Here is a 19864-nt window from a genome sequence, read left to right on the forward strand (position 1 = left end):
GAAGAGGCGTGCGCCTGCGTTGACTGGAGCTCTGTTTCCCTCACGCTTTTTCACTCGCCGCCTAATTTTTTGTGTGGCAATGTACGATGAGCAACAGCACGTTCGAAATGGTGACTATCCGTGTTGTCCTTGCACCACCTTGAGCGACTGTGGTAAGCGGCTGAAAAGGGCCAATCACTTGCGCGCTTCTCTTTGGGAGGGAGGCGTTGGTGGGATCTTTTTTGCTTTGCCTCTGCACGAATGTTTTCTGATAGCCTCCTCCCTCCCAGTAAAGAAGTGCCGCAGCAGCGAGCTGCTTGCGCAGGTGGGGGGGGGGGGGGGGGGGGGGGGGAGGAGGAGGAGGAGGAGGAGGGCGGTTGCCTGAGGTGGTGAGAAACCTGTAACGGTGGTTTCCCACTTCTTGTTAGCCTTCCGGTCGTCCCTTTTCCCAGTGCTACTACTACCTCGCACAAAGGAGGAACTGTTGTTGCTCACTGCGGCGACGACTACACAACGCTAAAGCTCTCACCCCCCCCCTCCCCCCCTCCAAAAAAAAAAAAATAAAAAGTTCACAACCACAACAATAGAGCGGAAGGAAGAGATGGTGAAATCCGTGCATGAAAGGAGACGGGGACGTTTCGTGTCGTTGTCACTTCTCTGGCTTTAGCGACTACACCCACACCCACCCACCCACCCACACACACACATACATGCACACACATGCACACTGACACCGTACAGTTGAGCTGCAGTGGAGATAGGAAGAGCCAACGTAGCAGCAAAAGGCGGAGAAAACGCTGGGGTGTCACGTGAGTGGAGTCGGTAGGGCCTACACGTGCACACCCACGCCTTAGATGTTGCTCACCCTACGATTCTTCTGTCGTTAGGGCCTGCCATCGAAGCTGCTACACCTTCCCCCCTCTCTGTGTCCGCCACTTCACTCACGTAATGCACCTTTCTTACGCTTTCCTGGCCCTCTATTCCTCCCCGCGTCATGTCCACTTTTGCCCATTCACACGCGACAATCGTCGCGATGCCCCGAGATCAGAGAAAGAAGAGACAGCAACAGAGCAGAAGCCTTAGCGCCCACCACAGCAACGCACGCCGCCAAACATTCCCTCTCCCTGCGTGTGAGGCAGTGTTTCGGGGAAGCTCATACCAATGCTCTGAAGGAGTCGAGTCTGTTGTTGTTTATCGAGTCCTACAAAGCAGAGGCTCTGAGTCTCTCTACATAATGCTCGGCCACATGCATTTGTTGGCGCGGCGGCGAAACGCTTTGGGAGTGCTGCTCGCCTTTATAACTGTCGTGCTCCCATGGGTGATGGCGGAAGCGACGGTTTCCTCGTCCTCGTACGCAGCTCACACTGCGCGTCGGTATTCCATGATGGTGGAGGAGCTGACGGGCAGTCTTGATGAGGTAGGCACCAGCCCCACACTGGTGTCCATCGCAGTGGAGATGTCTTTGACGCTGCCGGCGAAGCCTGGTGCCGCGACGGCGTGGGAAGGCGACACGGAGGCGAGCGACATCGACGATGTCGCTGCCGAGCACTTGACCTTTGACGAGGATTTTGACCCGATTTGGTACTACGTGCTGCGTCGCCGCGGATTCGAACGCCTCGACTGGTCCGGCTGCGGCGGCAAGTGGCGGCCGGAGTGGTCTATACCGAGGGCACGCCAGTGTCGCGACGGCCGCAGCGGCGACACGGCGGCACTGTCAGTGGAGAAGGACAGTACCAGTGCCTTGTTTGCTCGTCTGCGACACTTCCTTTCCCACCACGCTGTGTGCACCTACTCATCTGTCTCCTTCTGCGGTGCCAGTCGCGAGCGGGATGCGGCGAGCCAGTTTCAATGGGCGGCTCAGTTTGTGTCAACGCTGACCTCGTCGCCGCTGAGCTGGACCACCACAACGCCCCGGCACTCGCGACCGAACGGGATTGTCATTCAAAACGCCTCGTCACATGCCAGCGGCAGTGGGGACGCGTACTGGTGCTCGTACCACCTCGTCTATCACGACACTCTATGCACCCAGCACGTGAGCCCTCTGCTCAACGGCGGCCGCTCTGGCCGTGGCGTGCAGGAGGGGCTTCCACAAGGCATCTTCAAGGCCGCGTTCCCATCCCTCTCCATGTACTTTAGCGCCCCCTTTCAGCACTTTAGCGTGAGAGCAACGCAGGAGCGTCTCCCTGGGAACGGCACGGCTGCGCAGCCGCCAACTGTGCAGCTGAAAGTCAAGATTCGCATGAGCATGGTGGTGGGTGAGGCGTCAGACTTGGAGGCACTGGGAGATGTGTGGTCGCGCGAACTACCCGCCTACACGCGGGATGGCCGCCTCCAGGTACACATCGGCCCTGGGGGGCTCTCTCAGCAGCTGCGCACAGCGCTATCATCCATGGCGATAGTTTCATCCCCCAGGGAAGACCAGGCGAAAACGACGCCTGCCGCTGTGGTGTCGACCTCTGCGAGCCCTTCGTCCCGGGTTGGCTGCTCCCCGGAGGTGCAGTACAAAGTGCACACCCACGGCAAGGATCACGGCTACCTGACTGTAGAGCTGCAGCCGGCACTAGTTTTGCTTGACCCCCACTCTGGCGTAGATGTGGAGAAGTGCGAGGAAGCCGACAGTGACAACCAGGAGTCAGCGCTGCTTCAGTCGTTCCTTCTTAGCGAGGGCGACGTGGTACGCACCCTTTTACTCTTTCCTCTGCATCTTGTGCGCCCTTCTCTGTACAACATGGAGTCGCTACTTGGCTTAACACGCATTGTTAGCGTCCACACGGATGTGGTCTCCAACACGCTAGCGGTTCTCCTCGAGACCACCATAACACCGGTGCACGTTGCCGCCTACGAGGCTGCGTACGCACATGCCCGGAAATGCCACGAGGCAGCCAGCGGTGGCGACGCCGGTGCTCGAGATTGCCGCGCCGCCGGCGGTGTCTTGCTAGGCCGATTCCAACTCTTTTTTGGCTGGTCAGCGCTGGGGGATATGCCGCCAGACGACAACAGCAACCGACTCGTTCCGCAGCCTGTTGTGGTAATTCACCGCCCGGGATCCTCGGTGAAGGTCGACGCTGCGGAGGCTTCCTCCAAGTCGGACTTCTGTCGCGTTCAGCGTCGCCACGCTGCTTTGCTTAGCGCAATACCCCAGGTCGATCACGGGGACTCCCTCGCCACCGTCTTCCAGCTGCTCGATGGCACCCGTGCGTGGCAAGACGGCAAGAGGGGGCCCCTGTCTGCCATGATGGGGGCTCTTAAGGAGGGCGACGCATGTGCTTACTGGGTGCGCTCCACCGTAGCGAGCGGGACGACGATCCCTGGCCCCGACGGGGCCATGATTTTCAATGTGCCCTCGATCGGGCTTGTTTTTCTCGCTGTAATTGCAGGTATTGTGACGCGGTTGACGAGGCGCTGGACGTGCAAGTCAGAGGATCTCGCGAATTTGCTCACGGCGGAAGGTGCCACCACCGCAGTCAGGTGATTCCGCTCTTCTAAGGACCCCCTCACGCCGGTCCCAGCATGTGAGGATGCTTTGAGGCCTCCCCGCCTTCTTTTTCTTTCTTTCCTACTGAGCCGCGAACCAACCATGCAGCGGGTTTTTCCCCCCTCTTCCTCTGCTTCGGTTCTTGGGGCCGAAAGGAACGGAGTGGGGAAGGGGGTCGGAGGACTAAAACACTTAAAGTGTGATTGCAACTGTACAGTGCGTCACCGACGAAGAGTGTCTGGTGGGGGTGCGTGTGTGCGTATGTGTGTACGTCGGTGCCGTCTCGTGTTAGTCTCGCTGCCGTGCTTTTATGCGCCTATCCACTCACACCCGTACGTCACTTGCGCTCTCCTCATTTTATTTTTTCCTCCTCCGTCTGTCTTGTTCCTGGAGACATCGAGGCTACTCAAGCAAACACAGAAGACCATCTCTTCACGGCATGTCACGGGAGCATTGCGTGCGAGCACTGACGCTAATCGAGCGACGGAAGGAACTCAAGACGGTCCCTTCTTTGTTTCTTTTTCCCCCTCTTCAAGCTGTGCCTATGTGTAAAGGTCCTGATGTCTTCACCCGTTGCGCACATGCGCGCATTTTGAGTCGGCGAACCCATAGTACTGTGCGTATCCCACGCGTGCGAACTGTCGTGGGGACTCCATCAGTGAGTGTCAAGGCTCCTATGCATTTCATGAGCGGCTACATCCAGTGCTGTCAATCTCCCTAACCCATCACTTCTCATCACCGACTCTACTGATTCCCTCTCTTTTTTTGCCTGCTCTTCATGAACACACGCTTTGCAACGTCACTGGCACCTTACCCCCTGTGTGATGGTGCTCTATCGGTGGCCACCTTTACCGTTCTTTCTTCCCCCCCCTCCCCTGCACCCCCACCCCGCGTGTTCTCAATCGCACGCCTCCCTCGGCCGTTGTGACCTGCATTTTTTTTATCCTCTCTCTACGCAACACTACGCCTCCTACAGAATCGTTCCACTTCTATTTTTCCACGTTCAAACAACAACAAAGGTTTTCTCGAACGCACCATCAATCCAACCCGCCACTACGACGACTAGGACTACTCGTGTATCCGGGCTCTCTTTTCCTTCGTTCCCCTACTTTTTTCAGCTTACCCCAGTTGTGCCTCTGATCTCGTGTACGTGCTGTTCCTCATTTTTTGTTTGTTTGTTTTCCTTGACTTTCTGTCTTTCTTTCAGTGCTCGATCCCCATCTTGGGTCTTTGGCTTTGTCTCTGTAATTGTCGACCTCACCGACCAACTCCCCCGGCAAAGAAATACGAACGGCAATTCAGCAAGAAGACCGCACTTGACATGAAAAAAAAAAAGAAAAAACCGTCAGTAAAGGACGCTTACATTTATCTACACACCAAATTCCATCTTGTTCTGCCCCTTTCCCTCCCTCGTTTCCGATCATTTTCTCTCGCCCATTTATACCCTGAGAAATATCAAGCACAGAAAAGAGGAAGAGAGACTACCGCAGCGCGAAGAAAGAGCAAAGACAAAGGAGCTAACGGGATAAAGCAACGGGTAGTGCGTAAGGATTAAAAGTCTAACAGGCGGAAGTTTCAAGCACACTAACAGAACAGTCCACCAAAGTCCATACAGGCAAAGTACCTCCTCACAGCTCTACCTTCGTTCTCATCCGCTGTTCCATCCGGTGGAAAGAACGACCCACAAGAGGACACATCCAGTGCTTGTCTGCATCTCTCTCGCTCTCTGCGTCTGTGGATACTGCCGGTTGAAAGAAAACGCATCCAGAGTGATACGCATTTCGTCTTTTTTCCCCCTTTCCGTTTCTTTTTTTTTTTTCTTACCTTTAACGACTCCACTTCTTCTCCCCCTCGCATTGATTTCACGCGTTTTGCCTTTTGCCTTTTGTTTTTTTCCCTCCACCCTTACCGTTCTCGGTGTCGTCGCGTTTTTCGTTACTTGTCGTTATTTTTCTGCTTTCCCTACCTCTTCTCTCTCCCTTTCTCCCTTTTTCTGTGGTGGACGCGACAGCACAGCGTGCATACAAAAAGTCAGCATCTACGTGTTGTCTGGAGACTATACGTGCACGCGTCGCTTTACAGGTTCGCGGACATTTTCTTTTACGTGAATCAGGAAGCAAGCGACTTGCCGAACGGAAGGGGTCTTGTTCTCAAGGGTGCCACCCGCGCAACAAGAGTCGTGATGAGCCGCCTTTCGTCTGCCACGTGCCCGTTGTCGGACTGCACGCTCGCGGTCGATAACGCCGAGAACATCCGTAACAGCAAGGATGTCTCCTTGTTGGCCCTGAAGGTTGCCGCTACCGCTGTCGTCATCCCGAGCACTCCTCGCCAACGTGCGCTGCTGCGCAACGCCAAGGCCATAGGCTGCTCGGCTGCTGCGGAGGCGGTAGCCTTGCCTGCTTGTCGCGAGCGCATTTCCGGCACTACACACAACACTAACATCACCGCTTCGACAGCTGTTGTGAACACCGCCGCAGGGATGCCGCCCTTCTCTACGAGTGCGGTTTGTCGCTCTTCCTCACTCGATTGCTACGTCTTCGCTAAGCCCTTCACACCTGCCTCAACGCTGCACCGCAACGACCCGTACTCGCCGTGCCTCCTGAAAAGTACCTGCAGCCCGGAGGACAGCTTCTACGCATGCTACAGCGAGGTGGATGAGGCTCTAGCAGTGGTGGCGATGAACCCTGCGAACACACCGACCCGCTTGCCTGTTGTGTGCCAGACAGCCGCTCTTCCCTCCGAGACCCAGGCGCTACTCGAGTTACTTTCCAAAACGGCTGTCTCTTCTTCACCTTGCATGTCACCGATGACAGCGCCGATGAAGATGTGCGACAGTGCGGAGCAGTCTCCCGCGTCGCTGGCGGCGGGTGGAGGGTTGACTACAACGCCATCGCCGGCCTCAACGCCGGAGCGCGCCGCGTCGCCGTCATCGCGTCAGCCGTGTGCTGCCTCGGCTCGCGTGATCCGCAAGGTGGTGAGCTGTGGCGTGGACCGCACGTCTGGTCGCCCGGTCCCGAAGCCGAAGGAGTAGCTGAGGATGACGACGCTGACTTCGTTCTTGTTAGTTTGTTTTACTGACGCTGAATCGCGTCTTCTCAGAGGAGAAAGGGAGAAGTGTGGATGGGTGCTTTTATATAGATCGATGCGGCAAAGAGGGGAGGAGGGGGGAGAACGGAAAAGCCCAAGAGCAATGAGGATGAAAGTTGCTCTGAATTCCACTGGAACTGCAGCGTACAAGACAAGAGTCGGAAGAACCAGAAATGACAGCAATACAATACGACAACCACAAAAAAAGAGAAAAAGAGGAACACGTGTACACGCGTGTGCGGTGTCTTCGTTCTCTCTCTTTTTTTGTTGTTGTTGTTGTATTGTATTGCTGTCGCTGTTGGACGGAGTTGTTCAAGTCATTTTCTTCCTCCCACTCCTTCACTCCCAACCCCACACGAAGAAGCACACTGTTATCGCCGTTGCATCTTATTCTTCCATTCCTTTTTGCCTCTCTCGCCGCTTTTCTTTTGATTCCCCTTTTGCCCCCCTCCTCCTCCTCCTCCCCCCTCCCTGCCTTCCTTTCTGTGGTGACGGTGTGTTTGTTATGCAGGCACGCTGCTTGTACGCGTAAGGTGTGCTCACTGCGAGTTTGTTTTTATAGCGGTGCACAGGCGCGTGTGGTTCTCCTTTTTCTCTTGTTGCTTTGCTGGCCACTTTTGATTGCCTTCCCGTACACGTATCAGTGGGCCTTTGGTTGTTTTCAGTTCTCGTCTTTTTTTTTGGTGCGCGTATGCTCATCTTTGTGTATGTGTCTGTCCGACTCTGCCAGTGCCTTGATTCCGCTGAGTTTGACGATGTGCCCCCCTCCCCCCCTCGCCCCCATCGGAGGGAGGAAGGAGAGAGTGGAGGAGATACGTGCGTACTCTACGTCTCTTTCGAAACACAGGCGCATATAGGGATACTAGTCTTGCCGAGTGTGTTCTTTTCCTTTTGACTTCAACGATGCACAACCAGCTTCTCTCGCTGTTAGCACTTCCTCTTTTTTTTTTCGCTCTCCTTCTTTCTGCCGCATCAGCTCTACCGCTGTTTTGTTGTTCAACACACGCAGGCATACTCTTCTTTCTCTCAGGTTTCCTTCCTGTTTGTGTGTCCCCCCTCCTCGTGTTTGACTAGCTCTCTTTCCTTTGTTAGAACTATTTCCCTTTGTTCTGTGTTTCTGCTTCTCTGCAGACTTTTCCCAGTCTTTTCTCGTCGCTCCTTCCCATGCTTGTTTCCTCGTGTGTGTGTGTGTATCTTTTTCCTTCCCTCCTGCTCCGTGTTATTTGACATCGAAGGGATATGGAAGAATTACGCCCAGGGTGGTGACGATGGCAGCGGTGGTGCAACAGCACACTCTGTTTGCTGCTGCTGCTGTTCTATCAAGCACTCTAGCGTCAAGGGTGCTGTTCTGCTGTTTTTTTTCCCTCACTCAGGGAAGAAACGGCGCTCCGTCTCTTTGTGTGTCTTTCTCGCTGTGTATCTGTGTCTGTGGCTCGATTTTGCTTCTCCCCCTTTTCCCAGTTCGCTTTTCATGTTTTTTTTTTCTTTTTTTCGCGCGCGTGAGTGGCATACCTCACCGCTGAGGCGGCAGACGACGCCCGCCTACTCACATACATGCACGTCTCCTTGCTGTTTCTCTCTGCGTTTCCCCACAACCACCATGCCATTTTTTTTTTGTTAAAAATACGCCGTTGATGTTGCTCTTCTCTGTTATGCTCGCTTCTTTTATGTTGTTGTTGTCTTTGGCTTGCTCCTCGCTTGCATATGTGGCTGTGATTTTCTGCGTATGTGTGTGCGTGTATCTGTCTGTCTCCCTTTTTTGACTGTGGCTTTTTTGTTTACACTGTGGCGCTCTCCTCAGTTGTTTTTCCTGGTAGACCCGCACGCACTTCACAGTGACAATACCGCCACCTTTCTTTCGCTTTTTTCTTTTTTTTTTTTCTCTTCTCTCGCTCCATTTCCTTTGTCGTGCCTCTGAATCCAGTATGGCGCGAGAGTGTCTCTCACTCTTTCTTTGTGTGGCTAATTTGCCAACTCTTTCCTGGACTTGATGCGTCCTATAGCAGGGCAGCAGCGAACGACATCACTCCACAGCTACATGTACACGTTCATGGGTATGTTTGCGTACCGGTGAGTGCATGTAGAGTGTCCTCTTTTTTTTTTCCTGTCTGTCTCATGACGCTTTCTCTCTCTCTCTCTTGAAGTTGTTCTGCCCTCGCTTCATTTCTGTTTTTTTTTTCCCTCTGGCATTTTGCCATTTTAGGATTTTGGTGGACCTGTGCGCTTTCCACTCCCGTTGTGCAGCCTGTAGGGACCGTTCGGACCCGAGGAAGGGAAACAAGCCAACCCCAAAAAAGTACCCTTGCGTGATTTTGGATCACGCCCATTCGGCTGAACCATGGGGCGAGTCGAAGATGAGTGGCTTGCGCGCGCACACGCACAACGAAGGCACTAAAAGCCAGCTCGAGAATTATGCCAGGGCGCCCCCAGGTGTTTCTGGCGAGAGGAGCAGTGGCGGGGGCCTTTTTCTAGTTGTGAGGATAGGAACTACGATGGACCTTGCACACTCGATCCATCTCTTCCCGTGGTAGCCCCCTTTCCATCGTAGTTGTGAAGAGGCGCTTGATGTGTCTCAAGGACATTGGCGCTCTCACTGCCTCTCAATGCATTTTGCATGCAGCGAGAGCCATAATGGACCCACGAAGGCAAACGAGAAAAGGTGATTCTTGGCATTCCAGGCTATATCTTTGTGTTTTTCTTTCGTAATTGTTTTTTCTCTGAGGAGCGGAAGAGAAGCTCAGTATTACTCGGACTATCACATGCCCCCCATCCCCAACACACACAAGACATGTGATGACAGGGTAGGAAGAGCAGGCGAGCGATATGTTGAATAAGAGGCTAACCGGAGCCTTAGTCCGGCAGGGGATGAGGCCCACCCTACTCATCTAAAAGAACAGCTGCACATGAGACGAATACCCCTTATCGAGAACAACAATGACCGACGCTGACCGCGTTCTCCTCCCTTCCTTTCCCTATTTTCCCCGGTTCATCGTTAGCGTGGCTGTGTGATTTACACCGCCATTTCCGTTTCTTTGACGCTCTCCATTTGTGCTCTTTTCACTGCCTCTCACACCTGCATCACATTACGCGTCAACGAGCCTCGCGCACTGTGGGTTCTCTCTTTTTTTTTCGTACGCTTTGTATTCTTCGCTCATCGCTCTCTTCTACTTCGTGTCTCCCTGACTACCTCTCTCTGACTGACTTTTCTTTTCAGTTTACGTGTATGCCCCTTTTTTCCGGCGTACGCGCGCGCGTGTGTGTTCTTCTCTCTTTTTCGTACATTCTTTCTTTGGATTCCCCTCTTTCCAGTGTCGATCTGTGGGTCCTTTTTTTTTTCTTTGCCTCTTCTCTTTTCTGGATGTGTGTCTGATAGCGAGTGGGCACGCCTTAGATCATGAATGCTGACGGCTAACTCTCGCTCCCTCTCTTTCCTCCTTACTTTCTGTCTGTTCTCAACCAGCACGTGAGTGCATCCGTTCCTGCGGAAACTCTCCTCCCTTTTTGCCTCTCCGTTGTTCTGTGTGTCTCTCTTCTGTACGCAGCTCTTGGGACATTCTCAGTGCTACTCGATCAGGAGGCGATAGGGGGTTTTCCCCCCTCCTCCCTCCCCCCTCCTTCCCTCTCCACTGCAGGAATTTGGAAGGACAGGTGACTCGGCACTCTCAGCAGTACACAAACACAACATATACGTGTATGTGTACGCATGTATAAAAAGACGCACTCTCTCCCTGCTGGTATGTTCTCAGTGTAGACGGCATGATTGCCCACACACTACAAGTCAGATCAATTGAGGAGAATATGCTCACTCGCCAATGGCCTCTGTGTAGCGCTCCCTTTTCCCTTCTTTCAAAATCGCTCTTCCTTCTCTTGTGCAAACGAAGGAAAAATAGATTTTGCAGGTAGGCCATTCTCTTCTCAAGTGGTGGTAGCGAAAAAGACGCAAAAACAAAATCGAGAAGAAACGAAGGCCTAAGCGCTACTACGGCCTCATAGAGGACACTGCGAAACGAAAGAGGGAGGGGCGCGCTTTCACACTGGCCATCCCAACGGAGGCGCGTAAAAGAAAAAAAAAAGGATTCAATGATAGACTGTACAAGAGAAGAAAAAAAATGAAACATGTACCCACATACACACGCCCACATGCACACCAGCCAGATATGACACAGCTAGCATCGTCGACTGTGGTGTTTCCATTGCGACGCAACGAGGATTATGCTCGGCTGCTTTTTTTTTTGTTCTCAACGTGTGCGTGTGTGTGGATGACTTTGTTCTTCATTCTAGCGTACTGATGCCTTTCTCTAACGAATCGCCAGTCGTTGAAAGAAAAGACACACACACACACAAAAAAAAAAGAATGCCTGAGGGGCAAGAGGAAATTGGCCCCATAACGCAAGAAAAAAACTCAGAGCGACAAGAAAAGTATGGCACACCACTTGTTTTCCCTTCTAGCAGATCTTCGCTCTTTCTATACCCGTAAAGAGCAGCAAAGCTACGTTGCTTTCTCTTTTGTGTTCGACACAGACAGGAGCACACATACAGGCGGCAGAAGCACCCTTCTACAAGAAAAAACAAAGAAGAACCACCACAGTGCAAAAAAAAAATCTAGAGAAAGTATGTCTAAGATGCGAGTTGTGTCTTGGCGCGGCGATGGAGACCGACGTATTTCTATTTGAGTTCTTTCCCCTTACCGCTGTGCTTTTCTTGTCTTGTGCATTTCTGGACTCTACCCCTAGCGAATCACAAAGCTGCGAGTGCACCAATGCCCCTTCTCGCTGTGTTTTTCCCTTTTCTGTGTTTCTTTTGCTTATCCTACCATCTGACGCCTCTCTTTCCGACTTTCACCAAAAGTGGTAGCAGAGAAACAAGCAGAAGAGGAAAGACGTAAAGAAAAAAAAAAATGAGACAAACACTCTGGAAAACACGGTCAAGTCACAAATATCGCTGCCTTTTGGTGTACGTCTGTCCTTCTCCCTCATTTGAAATATAATGTCACTGGGCATTTCAACACCTCGCTCAACTCCATTGGACCCCTTTCTTCTTCCTGCACATGTGTGGTATTCGATCTGTTTTTTTTTTTTTCCCCCTTTCGCGCTCGTTTTCCGTAATTTTTTTTTTGTTCATGTTGTTTCTCCTTTTGTTGTTTCTTTTTTGGAACTTCTTTTCTGAGTTTACCTCCTTGGCCCCCCCCTGGGCCACTTTCCGGTTGTCCCCACACATGACTCCCCCATCATCCGCCTTCCTTCCACGGAGCAATGGCTGCTACACGCTATACACGAAACGAGTGCAACCATGGCTTCCTCCGCCGGCACTAGTCGTAGTAGGAAGTGCACGATAACGCAGCCGCGTGAAGGCATACAAGATAAGGTGAACTCTTCTCTTTCCTGTCTCCCTGCCGCATAAACGTGGAAAAGAGCTGTGAGTTTTTTTTTTCGCTTGCTCTTCGGTGTGTCTCACTTTTTAGTTTTATTCTTTTTTTTCTATTTGCTCACGCTCGTCTCCTATAAAAATTGAGCTCTAAAGCAGTTTTCTTTGTAGTTTGTGCTTCTTCCTTGGCTCGACATTTCTCCGGTGCTCATGTTTTCCTTATGTGTCTTTTATTATGATGATGATTATTCCGAGAGGCCAAAGTGAGAGCTTCACTTTTATTTGCCCCCCCCCCTTCCCTCCCCTGTCTCCCTCCTTACCCGCTGAGACACCTCATCGCTCTCTGCTGCTACCCAAGAGTGAGGGGGGAAGAGCCGGATGGAAAGTGCTGATACTGCCGCATGACGTGCTCGTACTAATGCGGGTGTGATCTTGCGTTTTCTTTTTCGGGCGACTCTCTCTTTTCTTTTGTGGTGGCCTTCTTCATTTTAGTTTCAGTTGGTTTGCTTTCCCGTAGAAAGGTGAATTGGATGGACTGGGGCTAGGCAGGAGACAAAAAGGTTCTCCTTAAAAAGAAAGTTTAACGCTTTGACTGCCGCTCTCTCCCTTTTTCAAAAAAAAAAATCACCTGCGTTCTTTCCTTAAAAAAAAAAAACGAAAGTATCACTTGAGGAAAACAACAGCAAAAAGAGGCAAACAATTTGATGAAATGTCCAGCATACTAAAAACACCTGATTAGCCGTTTTTTGTCGGCGGATGAACAGTGTCTATGTAACCCCAACACACAGATACACAAGCGAGAGAAAGGGACAAAGCGCTGTGGTAATGCGGGAGCTGTATGTTCTTTTTATTTCCACAGTGCTGAATGAGTTGTTGTTTTCATGTTGAGTCTTTGCCATTTTTGGTCGTTCATGTTGTGTGTGACGCAGCGGAATAAGCCCAATCACGCACGCTCGAGAGGGACCAGGAGAGGCAAGAGAAACAAAAAAAAACATAGTAAAAGGAATGAACGCGTTAGTTATGGTCCCCGTTGTAGTCGTGCTTGTGAGTAATCGAAAATGGTAACTCCACACCACCACCACAACTGACACCCCTTGAAAGGGAAGAAAAGCAGTGGTACTGTAGGTAGAACCGCGGCATGTTGAGTGCTTGATGTGGCGCATTGGCGTAAACCCACGCACATAACTTTCGTTTCTCAGACACCAGCAATCTTCCTTTTTTTCTCGAAGGCCACACTCTATCTTAACGCGTGCTGCGACACAAGCGATGCTGGCGGATGTACTGCAGGGGGTCTGTATGCTCGTTTGCATGTGTGATCGTTGCATTCTTGCTGGCTTCGTTATCATGTACGCGATCTTTCTCTTTTTCTTCTCTTCCCCCCTCTTTTCCTCTCACATTTTTGCGTTTTACGCCGTATTGCTTTCTTTTCATTTCCTCATCTTTTTTTATTGGCGCTTCTCTGTGTGTTTTTTCCGTTTGGTTGGCCTCCTATGCATGCGTCTGTTGCGATTTGATGTTTGTTGTTGCCTCTTATGCGTGTGTGTGTTGCGCCCCTCTCGGCTACCTGTTCTTTTTCCCCTTTCGGTGGTTTGTTCTCCTTTCCTTACACCTTCGCTGCTTTCCTCTTCCTCCTCCTCCTCCCTCTCTATTAATCTCCTTGTTTGTTTTTATCAACCACTACCCGCAACCATTTCATTCCCCACGTCCTTTTTTTGTTCGTTTTCGGTTTCGCTCCCTCTCTCTCTCTGTTTCGCTCTGCCTCCCTCCCTCCCTCCCTTCTCCCTCTTTCTCTCACCTTTTCATTCCGTTAGACAAACAACAACAAAGACGAAGCCAAAGGGAATAACAACAGCAACTGCAGGTTGAACACAGGAGATCTTTCTCTTCTCTTTTTTCCCCCTTTCGCCCTCCCCCCTCTCTTTCCTGTGCCTTGTGCGGCCTTGGATGAAGGGGGAGAGAGGGAGTAAAAAGGAAAGGGGGGAAGTAAGAGGCCAGTCACTCCCACTTATATGAAAAGCCCACGTCCGCATACATGTATGTGACCAGCGAAGTGTTTTCTTCATGCATCTTTTTCTGTTGTTGGGCTTTCTCGTTTCTTTTTGTGTTTCGTCTACGTGTGCGGTCTCATCTCCTCTTTTTCGCCCCTTTCCCACTTTTTACTCGAAACGACCCCTTTTTGGGTGTGTGACTCGAGTGCTTTTTTTTCTAGTTTGTTCCCCTTCTTGCTGTTCGAGTTACGCTTTCCCCTTCTCTTCTTTCTCTTCCCCACCCGACACAGCCACTTCCGCATATTATGCTTTTTTTGTTTCTTTTTGCCTCGCTTCGCTGTTCCTTTCTCACCCCCCTTTTCTTCCTCTTCGGCTTCTTTTGTCTTCTCTACGTGACTCTCTCTCTCTCTCTTTCTCTCTCCTTTTCGGTCTTTGTTTCGCTTCTTTCTTTCTTTTCTTCATGGTTTGTTGTCTGTCCTCGCCCACTCCCTCTCCATCTCTTGGATGTACGCGCGCTCCTCTCTAGCTCTGGATTTTCCCTTTTTCGTCTTGTAGCTGCCCTCTGCGTTCCTTCTCGCCAAAAAACGCGGCTTTCTCTCTCGTTTGCGCTCTTTTAATGCTTTTCTGTTTTTATTTATTTCATCCCCCCCTCCCTTTGGCTCTCCCCGGCTCCCCCTTTTCAAACACATATACACACACCCGCTGCTTCTGTGCTCCGTCATAGAGCCAGGAAAGCCCCGAGACACGCATATTCAGTAGTGAAGTTGTGGCTGCTATCCTTACTTGCATCCCTTCGCACATTCATAAGCACTCAGGAAGGGACATAGCGAATACTGCTTCAGCTGCCTAGTCTTTGCTGTTAGGATGAAAAGGCATGCGCGTTTTTTTCCCTGTCACAATGTTCCCTGAGTCTACCTGGATGTGATGTGTGATGAGTGTAGATGTTCGACATCTCTCTCCTGCTTTGCGTTTGTCATCTTACCTGACTTCTTGTTTCATACCCCCTCAGTTGCAAAGAACGCAACTGAGGTCACACGTCTCCTCCTCTATATCATTTGACTGACGAAGGTGCTCTCTTCTTGTTTCTTCTGTCTTCTTACTATCGGTGGGACTTGAGCTTCTCTCTTTTTTCTCGTCGGATTTCTTCTCGTTTTGTTTTCCTGTAGTTTCCTCCTCCGAGCTCCACCCGCCGCTCAGGCTTTTCTCTCTCACGGAGCATCTCTCAGTGCCACTCTTACTGGCTCTACTATCTTTCCCTTCCTTCTTTTTGTTTATTTGCCCTAGCGTCCTCTCTCTCTTAGTGGTGTGCCTTCACCAATAAAAGAAGACAACGATCTTCTTCCCCTTTGGCTTCGTTTCGCCTCCCTTCGGACGTTTTTCCTCAGTGACGTGACGCTTTTACCCGTTTTGTTGTTGTTGTTGTTGGGGGTTTCCACATGTACTTTATCAACAGCACCAGCGACTATTTTTGGTCTATTATTTAATAGTTGCTCTTTTTACGTTGTGATTCCCGCTGTTTCCCTCCTTTTTCACCTTCGTAGTTGTTGCAACTCAGCACAGGATTAGGGAACACGATGTGGCCCTGGTGATTAGCGGGAAAAGGGGCATGAAGCGAGAAGAAGGGCATCGGATCTCCTTTTTTACTCTTAGCTTCGTGCCTACCTCTGCATGTGCGAGCGATGGTGACGGAGGGAGACACACGCGACAGACACCCAAATGTTGAGGAGGAGAAACAAGGAAGGAGGTCACAGGATGCTCATGAGGTAAACATCGAGGCGAAGGCAACTGCGACGGCAAGCAAAGAGAGGGAATAACTCGCACGCACACATACAGCGAATAAAAAAGAGCCTCGGTATGTTCTTTTCATTCATCACATGCGGGGTACCTCATTTTCATTGTCTCTGCACCACCTCCCTGCTTCTTGTGCTGGCTCTCTCTGCGCGCCGTTTCAATGGGTGATCTCCTTCGTTAGGTTCAACATCCCTGCCCTCGAGTTTTTTTGTGCCGTTTTTTATGTCACGATTTTCGCCTCTTCTCGCTCCAGCTCGGCCTCCACTCTGCGGGGGCCTGCGGGCAGATGCCGCCAGTGATGAGTGGAGCCCAATTATACCTTTTCCAGGAAGCGAACTGGGAAGGGTGCCGCGCCCTGGTTTGCCGAAGCGCTCCGCAAAGACGGTGGCCTACCACAGTGGCAGAGAAGCGAAGGCACGTGTGCTTTGGAGTGCCGCGCTGGCCCTGACGACCACGACCACCCGAAAGCGCGGCGGGGAGGGAAGGCGAATAGCCCATGTCGCCACCCCCCACCCCCCGTGCGTGCAGGACTGCATTGCATTGCTGAAGGATAGGGCGCCGTACACGACTACTACCCACCGCCGCCCGAGTACCGACCTCTCTTGGATATGCTCATCGAGGAGCCTACAGAGCCCGGCTTGGAGGATGGATGCAGCCCTGCTGCGTCCCCCCTCCCCCCTCCAAAGGGACCCTAGATCGTGGGCACGGCTCCATGCTATCCATGCTCCTCACGCGCTGTGCGCGCCAGCAATGCGACAAGGCGGCTGGTAAGGCGGCCGTTTGGAAGGGAAAGCAGCCGCTCGGCTGTTTCCTTTGTTTTGCTCTCTCTCTCGTTGCCCTGATGACGGAGAACGGCTCCGCGTGGGATCAGGTGCCCCGTGCCCCAGTCTCTGGGGTGAAGCCAGGCAGCCCGTCTATCCCTGCCGACGCCGAGCCAACTGTGGCGGTGGCAGGGCCAGGCACCTACAACCCCTGGGAGGGGGTCAGAGCGGTGCGTCGCTACGGATGTCTGCGGATGCGATCCTGGGTGGTGCCGCGTCGGAGCGGCCTGCAGCCGTGGACACGCTTGTGCCATCCATGTGCTGGGCAGCGTGCCGGGGTGGCTCGGACGCATCCCCCACGGCCCTGGGCGCCTAGTGGTATGGGGAGCCTGCGCGCCACCCCGATGCTGGGGAGGTGCGCCGCGTGGCGGTCGGCTCGATGGGTGCGGCTGTGCGGCGACCCGCTGGGCGGGTGGGGTTGCGTTTGGGGCAGGGGCGGTGCCGGGATCACTGGGTCGGCGCACTGCTGTAACGCGTCTCTACGGCTGTCCATCGCCCCTCTGCGGTGGACGTGTGACAGAGCGGGCGTGGGGCGGAGTTTGAGCTCATGTTGTATGCGCGCGGATCGACACGCTGAAAGAAATGGTCTTCTTTACCGTGTTCCACTTTGTGTTTTCTCTTCCTCAGTGGGGTGGATGTATGGAGCCTTTTTTTTCTGTTTTCGTTTTTAGGAGTTTGGCGTTTGCGTGCTTTTCTTTCTTAGGTTTAGTGCGCATCGTATTAGTTAACTTGTTTTGCGCCGTTTCTATTCTTCCTTCGCCTGATTTGCGTTTTGATTGGCAGCCTTTTAGGGATGTTATTTTTGATGAAAACTATGGGAGCCCTTTGCTGGACCATCTTTTTCCTGCGCACTTTTCATGTACGCCTCTTTGTCGGCATCACGCAGTTCCCCCTCTTTCTCTCCTTACTGGTCTGACCTTGAACAGGAGGCGGCAGACATTTGTGCAAGAACCTGACATCTTTGTGTATGGTGTGGCTGTGACTGTATGTGCGTGCGTGCGTCCTGCTGAGGCTCATTCCCTCTTGCGCGCATGCTCTTTACGTTGCACAGAACTGCGCCTGTTCGCTTACCTCTTGCTATGCGCGACGAATTCGTTTCTGCCGCCCTGTCACTCCGCAATGTACCTCTTTCGCTTTCTTCTCTTCGGTGTCGGTTTCCCACTTTTTCCCTTCAGCGGAGTTTTTTTTTTTCCGGCATGTGCGCTCTTCTTGTCTGTGACTTTTCTTTGCTGGATACACACATCCTTTGTGTTTGTGTCTTGCCAGGGCTTTTATCGAAGGTGCACCTGCGTCTCTCTTGTCCTCGCCCTGTTGCCTTCATCTCTGCCTTGTGGCATCTCAAAGTGTGGTGGAGGGGAGCAGAGGGGTACCACAAAGCAGAAACCCAAAGAAAACTCTCGTGTGGTTTATGCAGATATGTAACTGAACTATGCTATGCTTTTAACTCACGCGTGCGCGCGCTCTCTCTCTGTGGTTGTGTGCGTGCATGGATGTGCTCCTCTCTTTTTTTTTATGATTTGCTCTGTGTCTTTCGAGCGCACTCTTCTTCTGCGTTTACTTTGCCTCATTGCTTTCCAAGAGCTTCACTCGTTCTTGTTTTAATGTGTGTGTTTTTTTTTTTCCTTTTCTGTTTACTTCTCTTTCCGTCTGTTCGAATTTAGCGGCATTTTTTTTTTGCCTTTCTCTTTTTTTTAGCAGTTCGTTTTCCCCACTTCCTCTCTTCCTCCCTGCTTTCATATTCCTTGTATACCTTTCTCTCTCACTCGTTCACTCGCGTGCCTGTGCGTGTGTGCGTGCTTAGAGGTTTTTTTTTGTAGGAAGACGCTTCTAGCACCTCACCACGACCGCAGGACCAGCTGCACTCGATGAAGAGGAGAGGACAGAAGGTGAGTACGGAAACAAAACGAGAGACCGAAGTACGCATAAAAAATGGAGAAAAAAGAGCCACACAAAAAGTACAGCCGCGCGAGATGCATTAGAGAAACCATCGCTTCCCTAAGCCACGTCAAGGCTGGTGTTCTCGTTTGTTGTACTCCAATATGAGAGGAGAAATGAGAAGAAAAGAGAGCCATATATATATATATATATATATATATATATATATATATATGCATTAAAAGGAACACGAGAAGAATAAGAGAACAGTGGCAAAAATGAGAAGAGAGATGGCTAGGAAGCGAGAGAGAGAGAGAGAGAGAAGTGAGATGACACTGTGTTTCTCAACACGTGTCTATGAATGCCTATGAGCACGTCTCTGTGAAGTTTGTGGTGAGGTTGTTTTTGTTTTACTGTTTCATATATTTTTTTTTTAGTCTTGTGCATGTGCCCGTGGTAGAGTGCAGTGTAGTAATGTGAATCTCATCACTGAGGGCGTCCCTATTCCCATGGTCATCATCTTCATCATCATATATATATATATATGATGATGAAGATGACGATGGTGGTGAGGCTCATTTGTTTTTGCCGCACACGGATCTCTTCTTTCTCTTTGTTTTTCAGTCTCTCTCTCTCTCTCTCTCTGTGGGTATGTGTGTGTGTTTGTGTTTTTTTTTTTTTGTATGTGCTGATCGATTTTGTTTCGTTCCCTCATCTTTGCTGTCAAGAAGTGACGTAGTAGCCAATGCCAGCTGTCTGGCTCTCTCTTTCTATCCTAAAAGAGCAATGAAAAGAAGCTTGAATGGCATGCGCCGAAGGGTGGGACAACATCTCCCACCAAGAGTGAGCTCAGGTTGAGGGGTAGCGCATGGACTGCTTCCCTTCAGAACGAATGTGAGGTGGAAAGATGACCAGGTGTGACTCCATCAGTCTTTATCACCTCTTCTTCTGTTCCTCACCACTTTCTCTTCCTCCTATGGTGTTGCTGATGTTGTGTTTTGTGACGTTTGCCTGTCCCTGTCTCCCGCCCAGTTCGCTTCCTTTCGAGCGGGGGGCGGTCTGTGAAATCTGCACAAACGATGGAAACACGTCATCGATGTTGATGGACAAGACTCCTCTTTCCATCTTCTCTCGCCTTTTCCTGATTTGCACGGATACGGAATTCAAGTCTCCCCTCTACGTCTGCTTTCGAGTGTGCGCTCGATCACTACTCACCACTGTCCTTGTGCTTTTCTTCTCTCTCGATTTTTCTCTTCCTCGTTCCTCCTTCTTTCCCCTCCCAGGCACGCGACTCTTCCTCTCTTAGGTTTGCTGCACTTGCCTTGGGTATCGCACTGCGACGGGTGTTTTCGTGGAAGTTTGGCGTTGCCCGTGCAATCTGGCTTTACCACTCGTTCTCAGCTCCTCAACACAGACACAAGCAGAGAAACAGGGAGCAGGACAATCTACTAGCCTCGTACGAAAAAAATAAAGAGACATCAAGG

The 19864-nt window shown here is 51.5% G+C and overlaps 2 protein-coding genes across 2 annotated transcripts; both read left to right on the plus strand.

The window, feature by feature from the left end:
- Nucleotides 1-1225: 1225 nt before the first annotated feature.
- Nucleotides 1226-3451, plus strand: GPI16 (putative GPI transamidase; the record flags this gene model as incomplete). Its single annotated transcript, XM_001564459.1, has 1 exon — nucleotides 1226-3451. The coding sequence occupies one exon, from the start codon at nucleotides 1226-1228 to the stop codon at nucleotides 3449-3451; it is 2226 nt and encodes a 741-aa protein (XP_001564509.1).
- A 2185-nt stretch (nucleotides 3452-5636) lies between these two features.
- Nucleotides 5637-6485, plus strand: LBRM_20_2290 (hypothetical protein, unknown function; the record flags this gene model as incomplete). Its single annotated transcript, XM_001564460.1, has 1 exon — nucleotides 5637-6485. The coding sequence occupies one exon, from the start codon at nucleotides 5637-5639 to the stop codon at nucleotides 6483-6485; it is 849 nt and encodes a 282-aa protein (XP_001564510.1).
- Nucleotides 6486-19864: the final 13379 nt, after the last annotated feature.

Source organism: Leishmania braziliensis (assembly GCF_000002845.2).
Source record: "Leishmania braziliensis MHOM/BR/75/M2904 contig, possible fusion of chromosomes 20 and 34".
In the NCBI taxonomy this organism is placed as follows: Eukaryota; Euglenozoa; class Kinetoplastea; order Trypanosomatida; family Trypanosomatidae; genus Leishmania; species Leishmania braziliensis.